Genomic DNA, 26,228 nt, shown 5'->3' with positions numbered 1-26,228 from the left:
CTGATGGCCAGCTGCCCAGAACCAGAATCTAAACAAAGCAAATGGAAAAGGTGCAGATGAGAGGCATTTTTCTTTCCCTGCTTTGGTTTGGTTCATCATTTCCTGCTGATTTCTATCGTCACGTATCGATACCGAGTGGGTTTGGAATTTAGGCCAATAAATTCACACAGGCTGAAGACGAAAGGGGAAAGAGTTTAGATTTGCACACGCGTCACTTCACAGCGTTAACCAGAAGAGATCCGACCAATCAGAGAGAGTGAGAAACGACAGGAAGTGGCGACGGAAGCAGCTACATCCTGGCAGCATGCTACACTGATAAAAATATCCTGCCCGATCTAATTGCATAATTTGTTTATATTTATTATGCAGGATTGGTATTTGGTAAAGAACTTTTTTATTTCTTTATGTATGAAATAAGATTGTAATTTTGTCAAGTAGATTAAGCAAAACTGAACTTTGAATAACTTTTTCAACTTTTTTGATGAAAACTGACTGAAGCAATAACAAAAAACATTAACAATGTCTGTTCATTACAGCACATTTTATTTTAACATTTTTTTACCTTAAAGAAATAATGGAAACCACCAAACTTCTTTCCAAAAATCACAATATCATCGTCAAATATTATTTGGTTTATTCCTAAAATGTTTCACTGAACAAACATGTTTATGGCAACAACACAGAAACTTGGACTCCTGTTTTGTTATTATGTTTGTTTAAGTTAATATTAACCTCGTTTCGTTCTAAAAATCACAACATCGTCTGCAAACATCATCATTTGGTTTATTGTTAAAATGTTCCATTGAGCAAAAATAATGCTTTTAGTAAACTATACTAACCTTTACTCAGACCATGAGAGACAAATGTTCCTTTTCATTACTGTAAACTTCTGGCTTTAACTGTATTGGTTACTTGACATTTCATCAGATATCAGTTCCTGCGCTCTGCTGGCTGCCCGTGTGAGTCCGGCTGTGTCTGTCAGCAGCCTGAGACTCGCCGCTGCTGCAGCTTCTCCTCATAGCTTGTCCTGCAGCCCATCATTAAAGCTGCTGACAGCGTCGTCATTTCTCTGGGGTTCAGTGCCCGGTTGAGGACTCTGTGTGCAAATCACCGTGTTCCTCCAGCGCTGCTGTATTGCTGCAATGCACAAGTAGAAGCAAAGGGGAGGAGGAAGGATGGATTGAACCTGTTAAAGCAGGTGTGTAAATAATAACTGGTTCTCTGCAGCAGCAGAAAGCCAATCAGGCTTATGTACAGCAACATGCTAACCTGTATACCGGCGCACACGCCTCCAAATCCCCTGGTTGTACAGCAACAAGCTCTGCTGATCTGGTCAGAGTCAGAAGTAGCCAGTAAACATCAGAACCGTGGAAATCATTGCAGGTGGCATTTTTATTGAAGTCATTAATTTTCCCTGCAGGTCGTCCGGTGGAGCCGACCAGGCTCTGAATCCAAGACCGCTTCAGTCAACCAAGCATGAAATGAGTAACCACCATTAGCTGCTGTTAACCTTCACTTGTAGCTGGAATGCCTCTTTCCTCCTTTCAAACACACTTTTCACGTCTCTTCAGCGTAATGAGTGACCCCTCTTAAATCCGGTTTATGGGATTTTGTTTTGTTGTTGTAGAGCTTACAGGGAAGTATTTCTAAATCCTCTGTATGCGCGCACACACACACACACAGACACACACACACACTTCCGTTACTTTGTGTTAAGATCGCCATAATACAGACTGTAACATTTAAAACAGGAACTATGTGGACATAAATTGGAGTACACTGCAAAAAACACAATCTTACCAAGTATTTTAGGCCTAGTTTCTATTTTAATACACTTGAAAGAAACATTTCAAGTGTGATAATCTCTAATAAGAGATTATTTTAGGTAAATAATTCCTTAATGTTGATGAAAAAGTTCAAGTTCCATTGGCAGATTACTTCATTCCCCATGTTATAAGTGAAATAATCTGCCAGTGGATCTAGAATTTTGTTGCTAGGTTACGGGTTGGGTTTAGCTGGGGTTGCTAGGTAACAGTGCAGTGGAATATTCTACCAGTGGAACCAGAACGTTTTCATCACTATTAAGGCAATTATTTACTTAAAAAAGCTCTTGAATGTTGCTGAAAAGTTACTTGTAAGTTAGTTTTGTCTTATTTGAAGACAGTTGAAACTAGATATCTGCGGTACAAACTAGACTAAAAATACTTGGTAAGGTTTTGTGTTTTTGCAGTGAAAAAATAGACTCCTGGATGACTGATGAGGCAAACTGAGCCGAGAGAACAAATGGAGAAAAATCTAATTTGCTGTGTAAATAACCTGGTATGTTTCTATTTCAGTTCTAATAAAAAATATTCACGTTGCTAACAGAAACGCAACCCAAACTGGTTTAACCTTTTCTATTTTAAAATATTTCAACAAACAAACAATCTCCAAAGAAATCCAAACATCTAAATAGTCTGCATATCTTTACTGAACAATGCGGTCAGGAATCCGTTTAATCCCAGAAAGGAAGGAAGGGAAAGATTCCCGGAGAATGCGACGCTAATTATTTCACAAACCAGTCCAGACTACACAAAGGATCAAAGCCTCTGCTGACCTTTTAACCTCCAATAAATTTTCTTCTGTGATTTCTGTTGCTGTTTTTTCAGCGTAGTGACTGTAAATAGGCACGCTATAAAAATAAATAACCTTTTTTTGAACCAATGTGGTGCCCAATGAGGAAACAGGAAGTGATGTGCATGAACACGCAGCGCTGCGCTCTGAGTTGTTGTGATAAGAAGTCTGCAGTGAGTTATGCTGCTGCATTTTGTATCCTTAAATATTTCTGAGTGATTCATGTAACAAAGGAGGGAAGCTGGATTATTGCTTTATTCTATGAATCAGATGTTGGGGAATGTGAAGAAACTTCAAGGTTTGATCAGAAATTTTGGGTTTTTTTAATCGAAAAACCGAATGACCCAATTGGCAAACTGGACATTAAACTGCTCTGATTAACTTTTGTTTTGATTCAGGTGTTTTGGAGAGAAGAAACAATCAAAGTCACGGAAACGTGTTTGAGAAGTGGATTTAGAAAGCAGTGGTTCAGGATGTAATGCTAAATTCAATCTGGATAGACTCACACAGAGAAAGAGAAGCAGTTAGAGGATTTAATGATCCGAAATTTTTGGCGCTCGAACCCGGCGGAAGACTTGTGAGCTGAGGATCACCAGGCAGGTGATCGGTCCAGGTTTAGCTCAGGGTAGTCTTCCCCCCGGTCCGAATACTGGTGGTGGAACGGAGCCTTGAACGAAGGAGCAGAGAGGGAGCTAGGAAGATGTCCCTGGGATGATGGTGGAGATGGGGAGGAGGTGGGTCGAAGCACGGCTGACGAGCGAGAAGATCCGGGGAAGCTTGTCCTTTGAAGGGATCTGTGAACGACGATTGGCTGAAGCGGTGCGGCGCACCTGTCCCGATTGGCTGCAGCGGGGGCGTGTTGAGTGTCTGATGTGGGACGGCTGTGTTTTGTCTCCCAGCTTGAATTTTCGCCTAGGCTTCATGTCTCACAGGAGAACTGAAAAGTGTTTCTAAGCTAACTTCAGTCTGGAAAAACATTTTCTAAAATATTCCAAGAGCTGGGGAGTAACTAGTTACATTTACTTGAGTAACTTTTTGAGAAACAAAAAACTTTTGGGGGTATTTTTGCTTTGTTGTACTGTATGACCAAATTTCCAGTTAACTTTACATCAGCACACAGACCAAAATATAATCTTTAAATGTTAAACGATTGATCATTTGATCAGACTGTTTGCTAAACACATTTTTACTCTTACTTGAGCAATTTTCTTTTTACTTTTACTTGAGTAAATATCTGTTAAAGTAGTGCTACTTTTACTTGAGTACAGTTTTTCTACTCGCCTCTAATTGAGAGTGAGATAATCTGTGATTATCGCTAAGCCCCGCCCCCTGGCTCTGATTGGTGGTTTTTGGTGCATTTCTTCAGCTCAGGAAGGAAGTGGAGCAGATCAGCCTTCTCACAGATTATCTGCCTCCTAACAAACTGTCAATTTAACAAACATATTTTTCACATGATCGCAGTTAGAAAAAAAAAGTTTCCATCTGGTGTCCACACAGAATCAGTCAAGGGACTGCAAATGGCCCCCGCGCCGCACTTTGGGCAACGCTGGTCCAACAGAAAACCGACACAGAAATACTTCAAGTTTGAGTTATGATAAAATCAATACATATTTAAGCAAAGAAGTTGGAATACTGAGGTAAGAAAATAAAATCCAGCGCTACTCTTAGCTACTATTTTCTGCGTGATGAAGAGCCTTCCTCATCATCAGCTGTGGCGTTCTTCCAGCTTCATTTTTAAAAACGTGGAGGTGGAAAACATGAGCCTGCGTGACAATAAGTGGAAAGCTATTCCAGCGAACCGACGGCTCAACTCTGTCAGATGTTCACGATAAGATGATGACTCAGCAATAACAACTCGCTTTTCACTCTGCAGCAACAACTGGAGATAAATTACAACTAAAACTGCTGTGCAGCAACATTTAGGCAGCAACTAAATGTCCCATTCGTTCTCTTCTCTAGAGCCACAGAGATGATTATTTATTTAACAGCAGCTTTCAGCATTCCTGGAAAACCAAAACATCAAGTGGATTTGCTGGACGGGATGTTTAGTGGAAAGTTTATTCATCGACAAAACAAAAGTCACAAGGATACGTTAGGGAATTAGTGCCACTGAAAAAAAATACTTTTTTCCTCAGAATTCCAACTTAAATCTAAAAATTTGGATTTTAATCTTTCAAAATTCCAATTCTGTGTTAATCTATGTGGAGGTTTTCATTCAGTGAGTGGAAAATCCAGAAATTTTACTGAAAAGTAGAAATACTTCACATCTTTTTCACTAAAATGTGTATTTTTAGAGTGTTTGGTCTCAAAAGTTGTATCTTAAGTCTGATGTCACGGCGAAGCTTCACCAGGGACAGATCCTGAACCAACCACGATGCTCAGCGGTAGAGCAGAAGTGAACCAAATCCGATATTTTTAAGGTGACCTGGACCTGATCTTTTCATGACGGTCTGAACAACACAGGTCGGATACTTTTTGAATGCGACTCATATCCGATACGTATCCAATTCAAATGTGACCTATCGTCCAGGTCCCATTCATCCGACCTGAACGTCACTGATACTGGACAAAAGTCACTGTTCTGTATCCTGATACGCGCAAGGAGGAAGAGAAACAGCAACCATGACGGATGATAATGAGGATTAAGTTGTTACTATGCTGCTCTGGTTGCATAACAACTTGAAATGTGTAAACTAAGCTCCACTGTTAGCCTCCATGTTTACTTCCGTAAACACTGAGCACTTCTTCTTCTTCTTCTGCGGTTGGCAGAACACTGAGAATGCTGACGCTATAGCGCCCTCTACTGCGCATGCGGGACACTTTCGTCTCCCCTCTCGGTCATTACCCAGTTTCCTGACTAATTACTTTCAAGTAAAGGTCGCATGAGCCAAAAAAAAAAAAAAAAAAAAACTGATAAAAGATAGATATAATTTATTAGTTTCCTCCTTTTTTTAAGTAAACTAAATGATTTGAGTAAAACTGATTTAAATTTGTCATTTAAACACCATTAATAAATTCAATTAAAAAAAATCTTACTAAATTGAGCTGGATGAACTTAATGAATTGAGTTAGAAGATCATAATATATTGAGTTGGTTAAACTTCATAAATTAAGTTGGTTCAACTGGTTTCTTTTTACAGTGAATGACTAAAAACAGCACAAACTGACTGAGACGTTTAGCCCACGCTGCAGAGGACATAATGGACGCTAGAATAAAACCTCACAGATCATCGTGATGCTCACATGCGGGTTGGAGACTCGATCTGCAGACTGCAGGCTGAACACGCCGCGCGCCGCCGCGCACCCACGCGCGCTGCCGCGTTTCCTGCCACGGATTTAACAAAAACTGATTAGCTTGCAGTAGACTGGCAGTTTCTAATAATACAGTCTGGCTGGTCCAGATATACCCTCTCATCTTTGGTGTAATCCCATCTGCTGTGACTCACCTGCAGGATGGACTCGGCCACTCGGTGATGGATCGCTGTAATAACGGTGACCCTGCAGGTGACGGCGATCCGTCAGCGTTTCCACCGGCGCAGGATGTGAGGGAGGCGGTGAGAGATCACCGACCTGCAGACACACGGAGCTGAAAGAAACGCTCCGATAAATATCAGTTCTCTGAATCAGAATTTAAACTCACAGCCAGCGGTGAGAAAGTACCAGAAAGTACTCTAGTTAAAGAAAAAAAAAGTAAGAGTAAAGACTTGCTTTTATAAATAAAGTATTGAAAATTAAAGTACTTTCTGAATTTTTTAAAATAATGTAAATGTAGGAGTATTTTGACTACTTTTAGAGTCATTTTATTTTGAAGTCTCTCTGCTTTTACCTCTTTGAAATTTCTGGATTTTCCACCAAGTTTTAACCAAACAATTCACCAGACCCAGACACACACCTGTAGTTTCTGTTAAAGTTTCACAAGTTCTTTTATTGAGAAAAACTGATTTGGAAAAGATTTTGGAAAATGAGTAAAATAATAATATCATTATTACTCTATGGATGTTCAATTCGTTAGAAGAACTGACATTTTTAAACTGACGGTTTAAAAATAGTAGTAGCTAAATACAGACTCTTTTTCTTACATAAACCAGCTATAAATGACGCTGTATATGTCTGTCATGTGGACTTTTTGTGTTTTTACAGTGTATGACACAGAGTTAATGCTGCGGTTCAGTTTTTGCTGGAAAACAGTTGTTTCCTGACTTCAAATTGCTGCTTCCAGCCTCCTCTCTGTGTGCAGACATTGCGGCTCTAAAAACTACATCATGATAATTACGATGAAACCAAACAACAGGTTGTAACACGACGCTACAGCAAACGAGCCCAAAGTGGAGTCAGCCCGGTGTCAGCCCGGTACCAGCCCGGTGTCAGCCCGGTATCAGCCCAGAGTCAGCCCAGAGTCAGTCCGGATTTAGCCCAGAGTCAGCCCAGAGTCAGCCCAGAGTCAGCCCGGATTTAGCCCGGTGTCAGCCCGGTGTCAGTTGTTCATTTTTAAGCAGTTATGTTAGCAAAAGCTTAAACTGCCTCTGTGTTGCTCAGCAGGTCGTTGCTAGGTAACCAAAGAGTAGCTGAGTTGCTAGGTAACCAAAGAGTGAGAGAGTGAGTTGATTCCACCAACCTAGCATAGCTAGCTGTGAGAGGTTGAGAGGCTAACGTCTTTCCTCTGCCTACATCTCCCAGAATGCTGTGTGGTTCCAGATCGAATTATTGAATATTTTATTGGACATATTGATATTGATATTGATCTCTTAGTTTCATTTCATCAAGATATAATAGTTTGTTTTAGGCTAATAATTCCTTTATGTTGATTAAAGGTTCTGGTTCGACATTGGTAGAATATTCCACTCTGCCGTTACCTAGCAACCCCAGCCAAGCCCAGCCTGCTGCCTAGCAACCTAGTTCTAGTTCTGCTGGCTAATTATTTCACTTTTAACATGGGAAAAACGTTTTGTTCCAAGTGAAATAATCTGCCAATAGAATTAGTACTTTCTTTTAAATTAATGATTGAGCTAAAACAAGCTCATGTTTCTTGCTGAAAAGTTACTTGTAAGTTAGTTTTTTCTTATTTCAGGTACATTAAGATGTTTGCACTCGAACTAGACAAAAGTTCTTGGTAGGATTTTGTGTTTTTGCAGAGAGGAAGTGAAAATCTGATCACAGCAACTTATTTCACTTGTTTGCTGTTTCTCAAATGTGGTTTGAGTCAAACTGCAAGCTCGGCTTTCTTTCAACTACAGTTTTTTTTTTCTTCATTTTTCTTTGAAAAAATACAGATTAATTTTTGCTCTGTTCTTAAGATTAAAAAGATATAAAAATAATATGGAAGTTTGTCATTTTATGTTTCTTTCTCTTGGATTATTTTTCAGGACATTTTACAAAAATAATTCACTTTATCTGAGCTGAAACGTGTCCAGATGGCCTCTCTCTCCCTCCCTTCAGATTTGGAAATTAGATTTAAACGAATATGAAAACAAAGCAGAGCTATTATTTACCATTAACAGGGTTGCGTTCAGTAGTGCATGAAGTTATTTTTCTTTATTTTGAGCAACAGTGCACATGGGAATTACAGTGAGAGGTGTGTGGAGTCCCACACGCCCTGCAGCAAGAAGCCATCTGGAGGCTGCAGAGCGTGAACGAGCAGAACTCTCCACATTATGTTACTGCAAATGGTTTTGGATTATTTGGCTGCTTTCTCAGCCATATTTTTTTACTCTGATGGGATTGCAGAACTCTTAGAATAATGAAGGAATAATCAGAAGTAACTTTAAAGAAAACTTCTGAAGTGTTGTGGAAAAAAACGCTTCAGTGCCTTTGGAGCACAAACTCCTGCACGCTTATTTTCTTCATGTTTTGATGCTCTCAGGGATTTAAATGATAGTTTGAACACCGAGCGTGAAAATCGATTCACTTTGTGCAAACAGAACTGATATTTTCTTGTTGGCTGCTTTCAGGGGCAGATTTTATCTAAAGCAAACTCTGCCTGCCTTTCCGTGTTTTGTTTTGTTTTCTTCCTCCGTTTTGGTTCAGGTTTGTCTGTTTCCACTCTCTTTATCTTTATGTTTCTCTCTGAGGCGTTTCAGCTGATAAACAGCCCAAACAATAAAAAAAAATCTGGATTTAAAACTAAATCTGGTTAATTTTCCTGTTTGTAGGTGACATTTTTTGCTTCAAGCATAAATGCTTTATGAAAAATGTGAACTTTGCATGATGGAGTTGTCCAAAATGTTTTGGTCAGTTCTGGTTTATTGTGCTGAAAACTAACATTAATGCTTAAAATGTCAGAAATCCTGAAGCTTTTTCAGAAAGGTTCTGAGTTTACAGATTTAGAAATGATTGAAATAAATGGAATCGCTTCCCATTTTTTCAAATTTACTAATGCACAAATTTTGGATTCCTGAGGATGGTTTTTGTTTTGACTTTTAAGCAAAGCAGTGACCGGAGTCAGGGAGTTACATTTACCTGAGTAACTGTTTTGATAAATTTTACTTTTAGGAGTATTTTTACTGCACTGTACTTTGAGTAATTTCATTATGAAGCCTCTCTACTCTTGGACGTTTACTTTTTACTTTTAGTTGAGTATAAATATGTCAAAGTACTGCTGCTCTTACTTAAGTACAATTTTCAGGTCCTCTGCCCACATTTGGCGTTGACACAACACCAGGAAAAGTTCAGTATTTTCAAACTGAACGATGTGGGTGGAGAATCCAAAAATCTGCTGGGATTTGTCTCCATTCGTCGGATTATTACTCCTGAAAACTTTTTTTCTTCCATTTGGGTTGCTCCTGCTTCTGGAGAAGGTTTTTAGCAATAAGTTACTATTCTTTGGTGTCTGGAAAACAGGCCGTTTCAAAAACCATCTGAATGTAATGTCATAAATCACCATTCACTGCCCGTTACCTAGCAACCCCAGCACGGCCCCGTCTGTTACCTAGCAACCCAAGCTGAGTTCCAGCAGGTTTTTTCAGTTGGCTTTTTACGCTGCTGGTAAAGACCAGTATTTTCAGTGTTTAACTTCCAGAAACCACTCGCTGCATTCTTCTTGGTTGTGCAGGAGGCTCCACTTCTGCTTTTCAAAGATGCATGGTTGTATAATTGTTCATCTGTTTGCAGCCACTTTGACGTGACAAGGCCAGCAGCTTATTTGGATTCAAAGTGACAGACACCCTGGAAGGAGCTGAGAAAAGGCAGAAATCTTGTTATCCAAGAATAATTTTGAGCAAAAAATGGAATGAACATGTTTTGTTTGGACCATGGATCTATTCTGATCGGGTCATGGAAGCATAGTAGGTCCATTTGAAGAAATTCTTCATGGTTCTCTCTTTATGATAATCCCTCATCCAGACATGGTGCAGTTCGTGAGCACAACACAATTGGCTGCTCTGACGACAACAATGCTGAATGCTGTCAGCAGCTCTGCTGCATTGAAATTTTCAAAATAAATCAGCCTAATCATGCAAATCCTGTTGTCTTCTTTGTCGTTTCTGCCAGTAGTAACATCCGGTTATTGGTCATGTGACCTGTTTCCATTGGCCGAGAAATCCTAACGGCAAAAGTTTTTCACAAAAATCTTGAGTTTTTTTCAGAATTGGGGTGCGGATGTATTTCCATACTTTCAATTTGTACGGTTTTATGTTTAATGGAAACGCAGCCAGTGATGGTCTGAGTGGATGTAGCCAGAGGTGGGCAGCAACTGGTTACATTTGAGTAATGTTTTAGAAAAACTTTACTTTTTGGAGTACTCTTCCTCCTAAAAGTAAAAACACTTTTAAATACTTTGAGTAATTTTTATGAAGTATCTCTTACTTCAGTAAAACTCTTGTTTTTCTACCCTCTGAATGAAAACAAACATGTTTTAATAAAAAAACTCACCAGACAAACACCTGCAATTTTTCTAAAGTTTCTGAAGATTTTTATTGAAAGAAACTAACTTGGAAACATTTTCTTTATTTATTTTTTGTTTCTTACATGAATTATTGTAATTTTTTCATTAAAATACAAAAATTTCCACTTAACTTTATAGTTTGGTCCATCTGTTGATGTAATTTTTAAATATTGAATCATTGATAATTTGATCAGTAACTCTGTACTGGAGTAGACTTCTTTTTTTTTTAATAAATACTTTTTTATCTTGAGTATTTTCTTGCGACTCATTACTTTATTATATATTGAAATATTTCTACTCTTACTTCAGTGTAATATTGGGAATTTCTTTGAAAAGAACCAAAGGTCTTGTTGGTTTTTTTTTTCAGTTATTGTTTATAAAAAACAGGGAATTTTTTTCCAAAAAGGTTGTTTATATTCAAAGCTTCTTTAGTTGTTAATCCTCTAAATAAAACAAATGTGTTCAAAAACGTAAGTAGTTCAGATTAATTTTAATGAAAGTGTCCTCAGCTTGTCTCAACGTAAACAGACGCAGCGGTGGGAACGTTGCAGCGTCTGGGTCTCTGGTGTACAGAACATGTCAAGGTCAAAGTCAGTGACCTCTATTTAGATTCATTAGTTTCAGGAAGTGGTTTCCTCCAGATCTCATCAGATTAAAATATTAAAAATATGAAAACAGCCTCATGAAAGTTCAGAGGGTGAGGTGTTGGACATGGGAATCAGCAATGAATCGAAGACGTTTGACAAGACGTGCCAAAATAATCGTCCTGAAATCACTGCAAAGTGCAAAGATGCAAAGTCAGGAGAAAAAGAAGAATTATCTGAACATTTCTGCCACTCAGATGAAATGTTTTTGATTGGGAAAACAGCTGTGCTGATGTTTATTAAGTGTTACATTCCTTTAAAGTCCCTGGAGACGGCAGCGTCCACTCAACTGCAATCGTCCAAAGATGTAAACAATGTCTTCCAGTCAGAGGATCCACCAGCATGCGCTCTGGGCCAGATTGTGTTGCTTTGCTGGTTTTGTGCCTTTTGCTAATTAAGACCAGCGAAACGACCCCAGACTGGGTGTGTGTGGGGTGTGTGTGTGTGTGTGTGTGTGTGTTTGTTTCTACTACCTTGTGGGGACCATTTTCCTGACACATACCACGCTGTGGGGACCACTGCTTTTTGTGGGGACCGAAGCCTGGTCTCCACAAGGGGAAACGCTGCTTTTGGATCAGGGGTCAGATTTAGGACTAAAGTGTGAATTAAGTTTTGGTTAGGGTTAGGATAAGGATAAGGGTAAGGTTTAAGCTGTAGAAATGAATGGAAGTCAATGGAAAGTCCCTGCAAAGATAGCTTCACAAACGTGTGTGTGTGTGTGTGTTAGACTTTTGGTCACTATCTCAGCATTAGCAAACAAGCAAACTTTACAACAAAGCCCGTTATGTTTGGGAACGGTTATTTATTCTGCATTTTTGGGAAATTGAATTTGACGTTTTGCAGAAGAGCTGAGAATGACGAGATTTTGGAGCCACTATAGTTGGAAAAAAGGAGAAAATTTCCAACAGAAAAATGCAGAAATTTAAAGATCAATCTAAGAAATTTTCTAGAAAAAATAAGCAAATTTTTGAGTTTCATAAGTTGAAAATTTGCTTTTTTTTAAAACTCAGAAATTTTCCAAGTATTTTCTAGAATATTTCTGAGATTAAGCTAAAAATGTCCAGCATTTTTACAAGAGAGCTATGTACAACAACATATTATTGCTGATAGAAAATAGAGGAGCAGGTTTCTGCCAAAGAATCCAAAAATGTTGAAGTTAATCTCAGAAATTTTGTAGAACCGAACAGAAACACATTGTGTGTTACTTTATAGGGAAAAATCAGCAATTATGGGTTTGATGACGTGGAAGATAATTCATTATAGTAATAATATTGTGCCATATTAATAATCTAGCTAAAGAGCAACAGCAACAATAACACTAAAGGTTTTTCTCTTTTTCTGCAGGTGTAGAGGAAAACCTTCTCTCCTCTGCTCTGATCTTCTTTCCTTTTAAATCTTTTCCTCCCTTTTCTCCTTTTGTTTTCTCTTATATTTTCAAATATAACTTCAAATTGATCCCAAAGCAACTTCTAATAAACTTTATATATGTGTAACATAGTTAATGTTGTATAGAATTCCACTTGTCATTACTCCCAAGTTTGGGCTAATGTGTAATGGGCGAAACAGCACCCCCTTCTGGTGGTTGGTATCGTTAAATGTAGTGGATACAGACAGCTCGTTGCCAGTTCATGAGAAATGGGCGCGAGGTAGGTTCACTGAGTTAACGCTCTAGTGAAATGTTATGTTAGCTTGATGCTAACAAAATGCTATTCTTTGTAAGGTGCTGTACCCGCGGTGATTATCCTGATCCCTGATCAGTTCTTATCCTGTACCACACAGAGAGATAAACAGCATTTCATCTCATCCTGTCTCCTGGCTCATTATTAACACAACGCAGACCCGATTGAAGTATCCCATCGCAATTAGCAAGGTTACATATGTATATATACTAAGTGGAGCATCAGAGCAAAAGATTTTCTTTTATTGTTTTATAACTGGAGTGGTTTTACATTCCTTCCTGTTCTTCCCGTTTCATTTTCACCTTTGACCTTATAAAATCTAGTCAACATTAGTAGCTACAGTAATCCAGCTGTTTTTAAGAGTAGGAGCAGAAATTTGTTGTTATCCTGTCTAAGAAGAACAAGCACAAAATATTCCACCTCCATGCGCTGTAAAAACAGACTTGTTTGTTGGATATTAAGGCTGAGTGTCATTATGGTTATTATATGGTATTTTTGCACATGTTGGCTGTCTGTCTCATTACAGTAAAAGGTTTCATGTATCAGTTGTTTCCAAAAGTGGCAGGCAGTGATTAGTGCAGTCAGCAGGTCTGTTATTATCTTGTTTTGACTTGTGATTCGACCTGGAAGATTAAAGAAAAGCCAGATAACAAGAGAAAGTCATAAACATCTGAAAAAGGAAACTAGCCAAGCTATGCCTAATCAGCGGATTGCCTCTGTTATTGATCAGATCATTTACACCCACAACCACAAACAGCAGATCAAAACACAAAACACTTCAGGAACTGTTCATCTGCTCTCACTTTAGCAGTGCTTAATCACTTTTTTGTGCCACTTTTATGCAGTTATGAGGCCCACTGGTAAGACATGAAACTGTTGCTGCGCAAGTTTACTCAACAGGCTGTTGCTAGGTAACCAAAGAGGAAGCTGGCTTAGCTGCTTGTGATAGGAGAAGCTCAGCTAAAGCTGCAAAAATTATGATGGAGAAATACTTGTAATGTCTTTAAACTGTTTATGAGTTAGGAACGAAGTGAGGGCTCGTTTCTAAGCAAGCTTGTTTACTGTTGTCATAGCAACTGCATACCAAGATGGCTGTCAGTTACAAGGTTCATGGAACTGTGACGTCACATGAGAACGGCGTATTGAACATTCTATCGAACGCAGGGCCGGTCCAAGTTATATGCAAGTTACGTTGCTGTTACACCACAAGGAGCACCAAGTTAGCATCATAAAAAATATATTTATACGTAAAATAACAATGAGTAATGCAAACTAAGAGGCATTACACATGGAAAAACTGTTTATATGATTTTTATAGTTACACAAATAACAGGTTAATATCTCTCTCCACTCTTGGGGAAATACAAGATAAAAAAAATCATCTGGTGTTACTTTCAAATACTCAAAATAATTTGGCACATTTACATGCAACTTTGCATTTCAAAATCCAAATTTTGTTTATTTTTATTTCCTTGCTACTAGGAAAATGTGTTACATTTAAATACAAGCCAACCAGTTTTCTTAAAAAGAATCAAATGAGGTTTTTGATTTAAGTGTTGCAAACCTAAAATAATTTTTTGTTTAGTTGCACATAAACTAAATAGCAAAAACATCTTGACATTATAAGTTATATGTGAATATTTGGTCAAGACAAAACAATATTAAACTGAGAAAACATGAAGTTTATTTTTCAACACTGAAATATTTACAATCCAAAATCATCCTGAACTTTTAAATAGTTCACTTTTTGCATTGGCTCAACTTAAATAGATTAACTTATCAAGGATTTTTTTAATTCAAAAGTTTATGCCGCTTCTTTAAGATGAGGATAAACAACAAGTTGATGAGAATTTAATATTCCATTCATCAAAATGTCTGACAAATTTCTTATTTTTTCATGCGGCTGCAGATATTTAGTGTCGACCGAAAGAAAATCATAACCTAAAAATATAATTTTTTGTTGTTACCAAAGCATCAAAAAACAAAAACAAAAAAATCCTTTGGCTTCATTTTATACTTTTAAAACACACAGAGATTTTTTTTTTCCTGCTTATTAAACCTAAAACTTTAAACTAAAACTTTCCTCTAATCAAACTAGTTGTTTCCTCAGCAAAGACGTTTGAAGGTCAAGGTCGTTGTTGAAGCTCCTCGTTTCGTCGCCGATCTGTTTTGGCTCCACGTTTCACACCAGCAAACGTCTTTTTCTGTCCTCTGAAGCTGTTTTCTTCTCCCTGTGTTGGTGGCCGACGTCTCAGAGGGCTCAACCTGGACTTACGCCAAGAAATAAACGCTGACTCAGCGAGTCGGAGCACTTCTTAGGAAACTGCTGCTTCATGGTTATTTACCCAACACTGCAGAACTGGCTCAGTCCATTTAACAAGAAACACTCTGGACTCTTCCTCTGCTCCCAGACTGAATGCAAAATACAAACAGCTACAAATGAAATAAATGGCTTTTTTCCGACAATAACCATTTTCCCCAGTATTGGATTCACTACAAAGGACATTTTATGAAGTCATTATGAAAGGAGTGTTGTTTCACATCTGAAAGGAGAAAAGAAAACAGAAAACTGTTCAACAACTCTAATAAGACTGCAGATTGAAGAGAACAGGACAAAAACACAAAACATTACCAAGTGTCTTAGGTTTAATTTCTACTTCCAAAAACACAAAACTAACGTTCAAGTAATTGTTCAGCAAGACACAGAGCTTGTTCTAAGAAAATAAATCCTTAAAATTGAAAATAAAGTTCTAGTTCCAGTGGCAGATTGGATTCATAGCTAGTTACATTTACTGAATTACATTTACTTCAGTAACTTCTTCACTTTATATATTTTTTTACTTTTACTTTTGCTTGAGTAACTTTATTATGAAGTATTTCTGATCTCATTTCAGTAAAACTTCTGGATTTTCTTCCCACTGATTGAAAATCCAAAATGTTTTAACCAAACATTCACCAGACAGAGACACACCTGCAGTTTCTGTGAAAGTTTTTTATTGAAAGAAACTGATTTGGAAACATTTTCTTTCTTTCTTTCTTTGTTACTCATAAGAATCATTGTCATTTTCGTCTTTAAATTACCAAAATCTCCACTTAACGTTATATTTTGCTTCAAATGATGATGCAATTTTTAAATGTTAGTGATTGGTAGTTTAATCAGTTACTCGGTATTTGAGTAGTTTGTCTCTTAGTTGAGTAAATTTTTTGGATACTCTACTCACCTGTGATAAATGTTTTTAAAAAAATCTTATTAAATGTAATCAGTATGTTTTCTTTCTCATTTATTTAATGAAAACAATAAATCTGGACATGGAAACGACTCCTTTATGTCCAGATTCTCCACCGTGGCTCTGACTGCAGAGACAGATTTCGCCTTTTTTCTCGGTTTGTCGACCTGCATAACTTATCCTTCATCACTGAACATCCCACAGAGCACAGAGTCATGGGAGTAATTCAGTAAGAACAGCTGCTGGGTTCAAGGTGAATGATGGAGACTCAGAACCGATCTTTACTCTCTTCCTCTCTCTCCATACATTCGGTTACATAACTGCTCAATCCTCAAGGTTATTTTGCAGCTTTCCAAGCTCATGCAACAAGAAATGAGCCCAAAGCTGAGAAAAAAAGATCCTTTTTACACTGAAAAAACACAAAATCTTCCAGTGTTTTTTGTCTAGTTTCCAGTGCAAATATTGTAGTAACTTGAAATAAGACAAACTAACTTAGAAGTATCTTTTCAGCCAAATATAAGAGCTTGTTTTAAGTCAATCATTGCTTAATATTGATTACTTTTTACTATGCAAAACATCACAATAACATGTTTTGCTGGATGATAAATTGTTCCAGAAATTATTGTGATAAAAGATAAAACTGTTGTTTTAAAACCATTTAGTAGTAATAAAGGCATAATAATGCCTGAACACATTCTCAAAGACCAGTTAATGATTAATGAACGTTAAACACTGGAACTGGAAGACATTTTAAATTTCCATCATAAATAAACAGAACAACAAATAAAATGAATTATGAAGTCACTGCAAGCAAAATGCAAACTGAGACCAAAACACCAAACTGAAGACGTTTATAATCCGGTTTTTGGTAGAAAAGAGAGAAATAATAAACCATGAAAATGGAAATCCTTAACTTTATTTTAATTTGCCATGTGATTGTTATAATGCCTATAAATAATCTTTAATTAATTATAGAAATGCACAATTTATCAGCTGAAATCAGTTTGTTTGTTTTTTTTACATATTGGTATCGGCCCAATAATAAAAACCTTATGAATAACCGATATTTATTTTTATGTTTATGGTTGTGGTTTTTCCAAAGTTGTCGGAACGTTACTGAAATCATTTATCAGCCATAACAGAAATATTAATATCGTATATCGATATTGGCTCAAAAATCGGTTCATCTATAATATCTTGTTGGCTGTAGATCAAATTATTGATTTTTTTTTTTTGTGGAAAAGCTTTTACAAATGATGAAACTACACTTTTTCATGCAGAGATTAAAGATTTTAAACACCTCATCTATCATTTTATTTGGCGTTTCTGTCATTTTAAGCCAGTCCTCTGGTTTGTGGAGTAATTCTCCCGCCGTCTCTGTTGCAGGTTTGTTCCCGGGTGAATGGATGGCGCGTCAGGGTCAGAATGCTGATGGTCTGTAAAATCATCCCCGTCTTTTGATGAGGACCCTCCCTCTGGAGTTTCATGTGTCATCGGGACCAAACACACACCGACGTTACAGCAGAACCCGGCAAACCTCTCAGATCTAAAACATTGATGAGGTCTGGACGCCTGGCTCTGTGTCGATAAGGCAGCTTTCATCTTTCTTCTCCTCCGCGTTTATTTCCGAGTCCTGAAGAGGATCATGACAGGCGAAGGCCTTGCGTGGCCTTTCAGACGAGAGGAATCATGATTTTCCTCGGTTGTTCTGCCTCCGCTTCCTTCCGCTTCTCCTGGTTTAGCTGCAGTTTGGGAGCCGGGCAGGAAATCGGAGTCGGCATGCCGCTGTCGGGCCGCCGGAGCTGGAAACGGGTGAAAACGCAGAGGGAACAGAGCTGAACCCAGATGACCTCAGCAAACAGAGCTCCACACAGGACAATGTGCAACATCTCCTTCTGTAATGTGGACAGTAAGGTGGACCAGTTCTTCCAGCCCACTCTGTACATCATAGTCATCGTTCTGGGGCTTCCGACCAACTGCATGGCTCTGTGGGCCGCGTACATGCAGGTGAGGACAAAAAAACAGGCAAAACACTGCAAAAACACTAAATATTACCCAGTAATTCTGGTCTAGTTTCTACTGCAGATCACTTGGTTCACTTCAAATAAGAGAAAATTAACTAAAGTAACTTTTCAGAAATATATAGGAGCTTGTTTAAAGTAAATAATTCCTTGGGAAGCATTTCCTGATAGAAGTGGAATAATCTGCCAGTGGAACTGGAACTCGGTTGCTAGGTTACGGGTTGGTCTTGGCTGGCGTTGCTAGGCAACGGGGCCAGCGGAATTTCTACTTTTTCATCAATATTAAGGAATTACTGTCTTAAAACAAACTCCTACATCTCGCTGAAAAGTTACATGTGAGGTATAGTAAAATTACTCAAAGTACAGAGTAGTAAAATTCTCCTAAAAGTACATGTTTTCAAAAGAGTCACTTTTAGGGAGTATTTTTACTGTGTTGTACTTTGAGTAATTTTATCATGTATTTATTTTTACTTTTACTTCAGTAAAATCTCTGGATTTTCTACCCACTGGATGAAAAACAAACATGTTTTAACCAACAATTCACCAGACACAGTTTCTGTTAAAGTTTCATCCGTTTTTTATTGAAAGAAACTGATTCAGAAATATTTCTTTTTTTCCCCTGATTTTATTACTTATATGAATTATTGTCATTTTGGTCCCTAAAATCCCCAAATTTCCACATAATCCTATATTTTCTTCCGTCTGATAATATAATTTTTAAATATTAAATTATTGATAATTTGATTTGTACTTTTTTACTCCTATTTGAATACTTTTACTTGAATATAAATATGTTGGAGTAGTGCTACTCTTACCTGAGTTTAGTTTTTGGTTAGTCTGTCTGCCTCTGACAGACGGGGATCAGCAGCCCAACAGGAAGTTAGCACTGAAAACAGTAAGCAGTTCGGAAACAGACCAGCTGAACGCACCGCTGAACCTCAGACTCGCACGTGGTCTCACGCCGCCCGTTAGATCCGATCGGCGGCCCGGGGATATTTTCCCATACGCCATCAAACATACCCAGAGTTTTATTTCCCACAGACTGTCCGTTTGCTTTGGCAGCAGCCGGAACGACTCTTATTGACTTTTCATTCATTCAAATTGTTGTTTGTCTTCAATTTCAACATCTGGGATAAATTTTGAAGCTGATTGTTGAAGGCACAAACACGCTTACTTACAAACCTGCAGCCTTTATCGTTAGATAACTGAAATAATCTCCCCAGATTAAAGATAAAGCAGAAACTCTCATTGCCTGGAGAAAACACTTCAAACAAACTGCAACAGCGATGATTTAATGATGATGGCTTTGGAAAAGGAACAGTTTCTCCCAATCAATCTGGTCAAATGCTGTAAAGACATTTGAAAACAATTTAAAGTCCATCATTCTGCAGAGAAAAGACAAGAGGAAAACATTTAAAACAGCTTCCTGTTTTCACAGGGGAAGGCATCCCAACAAATTATGGCTCATTTCAGCAACAAGGCAGTTCAAAGTGCTTTAGAGAATAAAAACATCATGAACAAATCATATTGTCATTTGCACCACCAATTCTGACATTTTTGTGCATTCAGAGTTGGGTAATACCTAGCTACATTTACTTGAGTAACATTTTTGGAAAATGTATTTTTAGGAGTATTTTTATTACGCTGTACTTTGAATAATTTTATCATGAAGTATTTCTACTCTCACATGAGTAAAATTTGTGGATTTTCTACCGACTGAGAGAAAAGCAAACATGTTTTACCCAGAAATTCAGACAGACACACACCTGCAGTTCTTATTAAAGTTTCAGAAGCTTTTTATTAAAAGAAACAGATTAAATAAAAATAATTTCATGGGGAAAATGTCTTGTTATAAGTGAAATAATCAGCCGGTGGAATTAGAACTGGGTTGCTAGGTTACGGTTGGGGCTTGGCTTGGGTTGCTAGGTAACGGTGCAGCGGAATTAATACTTTTTCAACACTATGAAGGATTTATTGACTTAAAACAAGCTCTTATATCTTGATGAAAACGTACTTGTCAGTTATAATAAAATTACTCAAGTAAAAGTAAAAAGTACAGGATAGTTAAAAAAAAAACCCTCCTAAATGTACATTTTTCCAAAAAAGGTTACTCAAGTAAATTTACTTTTAGGAGTATTTTTATGGCGCTGAACTTTGAGTAATTTTTAAGTAAAATTTCTGGATTTTCTATCCACTGAATGAAAAACAAACATGTTTTAATCAAAAAATTCACCAGACAGACACACACCTGAGGATTCTGTTAAAGTTTCTAAAGTTTTTTTATTTTTAAAAAAAACAAAAACGTTTTGGAGACATTTTCTCTCTTTTTTGTTACTTATATAAATTATTGCAATTTTCGTCCTTAAAATACCCAAATTTCTACTTAACTTTACATTTTGCTCCATCTGATGATGTAATTTTTAAACATTATATGATTGATCATTTGATCAGTTACGTAGTTCTTGAGTAGGCTTTTTACCAAATACTTTTTACTCCAGTAATTTCTTCCTACTTTTTATTTTTACTTGAGTAAGTCATGCTGAAGTAGTGCTACTCTTACCTGGGTTAAGTTTCTGGTACTCTTCCTTCCCGTTCCTTCAGGTACGTCAGCGCAACGAACTCGGCATTTACCTGATCAATCTGTCGGTGGCTGACCTCCTCTACATTATCACTCTTCCTCTGTGGATCGACTACTTCCTGCACCACGACAACTGGATCCATGGGCAGGAGAGCTGCAAACTGTTCGGCTTCATCTTCTACACAAACATCTACGTCAGCATTGCCTTCCTGTGCTGCATATCACTGGACCGGTACCTGGCTGTGGCGTATCCGCTGCGCTTCGTTAAGGTCCGGAGAATCAAGACAGGTAGGTTTTCATAAGGCAACTGAGGGAAAATTAGGCTGTTACATTGTGGATAGAAGAATTTATTTTTAAGACAAAAAAGGACAGCTTTCTGTTATTTTGAAATTGTAAATATGAGTAAATACAGAGTGGGGTTTCTCAAGGCGCCATTTTAGTGCCACTTTTATTCAACTTTTACAGAATCTCCTCAGATTGTGTTGTACTATGTCTTAAGAAACTTATACAGGATCAGAGTCAGCAAAAGTGATAAATCAAAATATTAGCTCTGCTACTAGCACATTAGCAGAAGCATGAAACATTGCCAGACTGAGTGGCTTCTTGTCAAACAAGCACAAACTTTTAATTTTTTTAAGTTAGCTCAAAATGCTGATGGCAGGGAAACCAATCAACACCAGAGAAAGTGACCGCAAAATACCTGTCCTCAATTAACATTTGTGAAAGAGTAAAATTTAAGATCTCTTAGATGCTCTATAATGCCCAGAATGATTTCTGAGTTGCTGGTCAGATATGAACCATATAAACCACTGTGGTTATCTGAGTTCTGCTTAGTTATTGTTCCCTGGACCAGAACTAAACCAGGGAAAGCAGCACTTAGTTGATATAAGATACAGGAACTGATTTTAAGTCGATAATTCCTTCATATTGTTGAAGTAATTATTTCTGTTTATTTCAGGTTTTCCCATGTTATTAGTGAAATAATCTGCCAGTGGAACTAGAACTGGGTTGCTAGGTAACGGGCTAAACTTGGCTGGGGTTGCTAGGCAACGGCTCAGTGGAATATTCCAGCAGCGGAACTAGAACTTTTTCATCAATATTAAGGAATTATTGACTTAAAATAAGCTCACATTTCCTGCTGAAAAGTTACTTGTAAGTTGGTTTTGTCTGGTTTCAAGAATTCTACAATATTTGCACTACAAACTAGACCAGAACTACTTGGTAAGCTTTTGTGTTTTTGCAGTGTTGGTTGGCTGTTCTTCAGTGGGAGGAGTTACAGCGTCGCATCTGATAACAAGACACCTCTGTTTTGGATTGCTCAGCTGAAACACACAGTGAAAAAACAAAACAAAAACTTGTTTAAATAATATTTCCAGAAAAATAAATACCTGTTCCCGCTGTCAAAGTCGGAACGTTGTCTGTTCTGTGTACAAGGTAAACAAGAGGTTCCACTCTGTCCATAAACAAAGATGAAGCCAAAATAGAAACCTTGTTTGAAAAGAAAAGTACAAGCTTGCTTTCCTAAGGTTTAAGGAAAAGGATTTACAGTGTAGAGAAGTGTTATTGGATATTAGTGGTGTGTGCTAACACAAAGACAATAAGAAAATACAGCAGCATATGACAATTTCCAGTCTTACTAGAAGTGAACGTCAGAGTAAACTGACCCCCAGGTCATGCAATTCACAGAGAAAACAACAAGAGCTCAATCTCAGACGCAAAAGACATCGGTTGACAAGCAAAATGTTGAAGTTGGCAGCATCACCCAGATTTTGTGGTTCATCTAAATGAACCATTAAAAATTTTCATAACTATCAGAACCGTGTCATTAGCTTTGTTTCTCTTAACCATAGGAAGGCACAAATTAAAATCACAAAAATGAATTAGCTTAATTGAAAAAATGCCAGTTTTGCTTTAGTTCATGAGTGACATGATCATCAGCCAGATGTTACTACTGGTGGAAACACCAAAGAAGACGACAGGTAGTAGTAGCAGGATGATTTTTTTTTTTCTGGCTCCACTAGAGCTCTCACTGCTTCACAGTTCATAAATAGTTGTGTGTCATCCTAACGTGTTCAATCCATAACTATAAAGTAAAATGGATGACTAAAGTTTCCCCAAAAAGCAGCAAAAGTAGCCTCTCCCAAGTAGGCGGGGATTGAGGCTCCAAAACTTGAAAAAGACGCTGACGTCTCCTCTGATTGGCTGATAGCCATGTAACTCCATTGCTGACATGATTTTATCATTTGAACAAGATTATTCATATGTGATGTTAACGTTATTTATTATTTAATTGAAACACCGTAATTGTGAAATTGTGTTTTTTCGACATTAGCAGAATACTGACAAAGACTTGCGCATATTTGTAAAGGTATCATTTGCAAAAACCACATGCCACACAGATAATTACACAAATTCAACCTTGACTTCTACTTTTTTAAAAATATATATGTAAACATATAGAAAAGAAACTTTATTTTTTATTTCGCTACTTTATTTTGTTTATATTGAAGGTGAAACGTGGAAGTCAAAAGCGTTGTGGTGCATAATTCTGCAAAATAAACTGATCCTTAAGTTTCAACAAAAAACCTTAGCAATTAGCAATTATAATTATGAATTTGTAATGTTTTTGTGCACCTTCATCATTTTCATAATGGACTTGACACAGGATTTACAGTGTTCTTGAAATGATACATTGAATGAATGAATGAAGATTGTAAATTGGGTAAATCATGGTGGAGAACTGGAAGTCTAATTTCTCTTCTTGTCTTCCTGCAGCCGTTTGCGTCAGTGCCATCATCTGGATCATTGAGATTATCGCCAACTCTGCTCCTCTCTTCCACGACGAACTCTTCCAGGACCGCTTCAACCACACCTTCTGCTTCGAGAAGTACCCGATGCAGGACTGGGTGGCAGGAATGAACCTCTACAGGACTTTCCTTGGTTTCCTGGCGCCGTGGACAGCCATGCTGGTCGCCTACAGAGGGATACTAGCCGCAGTGCGATGCAACGTCTCCACAGAGCGCCAGGAGAAAGCCAAAATACAGCGGCTGGCCTTGAGTTTAATTCTCATCGTCCTACTGTGCTTCGGACCGTACCACATGCTGCTATTGGTGCGCAGCGTCATGTTTCTGAACAAACCGTGCGACTGTAACTCAGAGGAGACGCTGTTTGCTGCGTACCATGTAGCGCTAGCGCTAACAAGCCTGAACTGTGTAGCCGACCCCATTTTGTACTGCTTCGTCAACGAGGGTGCCAGGAACGACGTTAGCCGTGCCCTTTATGCCATAATGTCCTCGGCATGCCAGAGGCGCTCCTCGTCCTCGCCGTCGCATGCCGACATACTCAATGCTGGCTCCGTCACCATGGAGACGCCTCTTTCCACAAAGAAGCCGTCGTGCGTGTACGTTGATGGGAGAAAGCAGAGCAGCTACAAGACTGAGCTGCTAGCCATGAAGGAGGAATGTCTGCAGATGACCATCCTTGCAGTTAAAAAGTGAATTCTGGGAAACAGCAAACCGGTTCAAACCGTCAAGCGACGAAGGAACGCCGCGAGTCGAGGGAGCGATTTCTCCCACGACGACCGGGGCGAAGTCAGATGTGTTCGGTGGTGGTTGACGGGAGGAGACCAGGGTTCCTCTGAAACGCCACACTGAGATTCATAAGGACTGAAGAAACAGCGTTCAACATCTGCAACGGCTGCTGCTAGCCTGTTAGCCTGCTAGCCTGTTAGCCTGCTAGCATAGCAGGAACTCTGGGCAAAGTTTATTTGAAGGAGTGTGCATAAGACTGACATGAACATGAAGGAGTCTAAATGCTTATGACTGTTGTCATGAAGGGTCAGGTAGTAAATAATGACATTTAAATACAACTTTAAATGCAATTTTCTTTCAAGAGTCCTTATTTATCAAATAATGCAAAGTTGATACTTTTAATTGACTTTTAATTCGACTTTTAGTAACACTTTGCTTTAAAAGTGTTATTATTTTCTGAATAATGCAAAGGTGACACTTTCAATGCAAGTTCTAATGCAACTTTGCATTAAACTTTGGTTTATTTCCCAAAGAATGAAAAGCTGATTTAATTGACTTTTACTGCAAGTTCACAATGGCAACTCTAACTTTTAATGCAAGATTTTTGCCATTTTGCCTTAAAACTGCAATTATTTATATTGTATATTACAAAGTTGACACTGTTACTGGACTTTTTATGGAGGTTTTAATGCAAATTTGCTATAAAAGTGTCATTATTTTCTAAATAATGCAAAGTTAAGAGTTTTTAATGCACTTTTAATTCAACCTTTGGTAAAACTTTTCTTTAAAATGTCATTATTTACTGAATAATGCAAGGACACTTTCAATGCAAGTTTTAATGGAGCATTGTATTAAAACTGTCATTACTTTCTAAATAATGCAAAATTGACACTTTTAATTGACTTTTAATGCATGTTTGCATTAAAAATGTCCTCATTTTCATAAAAACAGTCTTACACAATTATGAAGACTCCTTCATGATATTACAGTTATTATGTGAGTCTTTTGCAGACCCTTCACAATAAAGCGTTGAGTTGGACCGGGAAGCGACAGCAGACGACGGCTCATGTTCGACATTAAGTGGGTTTTTGCTTCTTCAACCAGACTGACTTAGATTTTTTTATTTTTTTTATTCAGTTTGTAAGCTGAGTTTTAGGGATACCACTTTCTAATCAGTCCTTGGCCTGAGTGCCCAGGCTGCTCAGGCGGCTAGTTTTTCAAGCTGAAATCAATAATTTTGACATGTGAGCCATTAACATCGCAGCTTGTTTTAATGGTTATTAGTCTTTAGTCTGAATGTGCAGGGAGAACAGAACATGGTTGGCAAAGTTAAAATTATAAATACAAAGGGAATTTAGAAGTTCATCCTGTGGATTTTATACTAGAGTGGACCAAAACTTTAATTCAATTATTGATTTTTTTTATTTTTTTATTTTTTTTCTCACCTGGTCAGAAAACAGTTACGATACTTACAACACTCCTGTGAGTATTAAACCAAAATATCAAAACAGATCATCTTCTGCACCTGTGTGAATTACTTTGCTGCACAGCTTTTGCAAACTGATTAATTTATAATAATTTTGAAATCGACCTCCTGGCTATATTATTTTTAAAACATAAAAAAATCCTGGTAAAGTACTTCAGATTCAAAAAGGTTTTAGGGAGGATGCATTTATGTCTGGATCATAATTTAGATTTTAACCTGATTTGCATTAACTGATTTTTGAAGCGAGAGGACGCAGGGACCTAAATCACACAAACGCAGCAGCATTTTTACCACAAAGTGATGAAATTGTGCTTCTCTTGGGTCTGTAATCTGAGTTTCTTTGCCTTTAGTTGATGCATCCAATCGACTGCATGCAGCAGGATTTCTTGTAGTTTTCAACAAAACACACCTAGCAGCTTTTAAAATAAAATAAAAAACAGCAAACTGACTGGCTATAAAATAGTTTGCATTAAAACTCAGAGAATGTGATTAATTTCTATAATCTGATCGGCCCTCAGTTTTTCATAAAGTACAGTACTTTTATGCTAATACAACACTAGCTGCATTACAA

The 26,228-nt window shown here is 37.8% G+C and overlaps 1 protein-coding gene across 3 annotated transcripts in view; it reads left to right on the top strand.

Annotated features, from left to right (window-relative positions):
• gpr4 (G protein-coupled receptor 4) overlaps window positions 1-25,049 on the top strand; it is a 37,189-nt gene extending 12,140 nt beyond the window's left edge. For all 3 annotated transcript variants that reach the window (XM_044120103.1, XM_044120102.1, XM_044120104.1), the window contains exons 2-4: window positions 17,429-18,049; window positions 20,665-20,929; window positions 23,417-25,049. In XM_044120103.1, the coding sequence (XP_043976038.1) occupies window positions 17,888-18,049; window positions 20,665-20,929; window positions 23,417-24,138 (1,149 nt within the window). In that variant the 5' untranslated portion in view covers window positions 17,429-17,887 and the 3' untranslated portion in view covers window positions 24,139-25,049. The remainder of the gene's footprint in view (window positions 1-17,428; window positions 18,050-20,664; window positions 20,930-23,416) is intronic.
• Window positions 25,050-26,228: the final 1,179 nt, after the last annotated feature.

Source organism: Gambusia affinis, linkage group LG06 (assembly GCF_019740435.1).
Source record: "Gambusia affinis linkage group LG06, SWU_Gaff_1.0, whole genome shotgun sequence".
Classification (NCBI taxonomy): Eukaryota; Metazoa; Chordata; class Actinopteri; order Cyprinodontiformes; family Poeciliidae; genus Gambusia; species Gambusia affinis.
The sequence above is the reverse complement of the archived record's forward strand: the minus strand, read 5'-3'. Positions and strand labels throughout refer to the sequence as shown.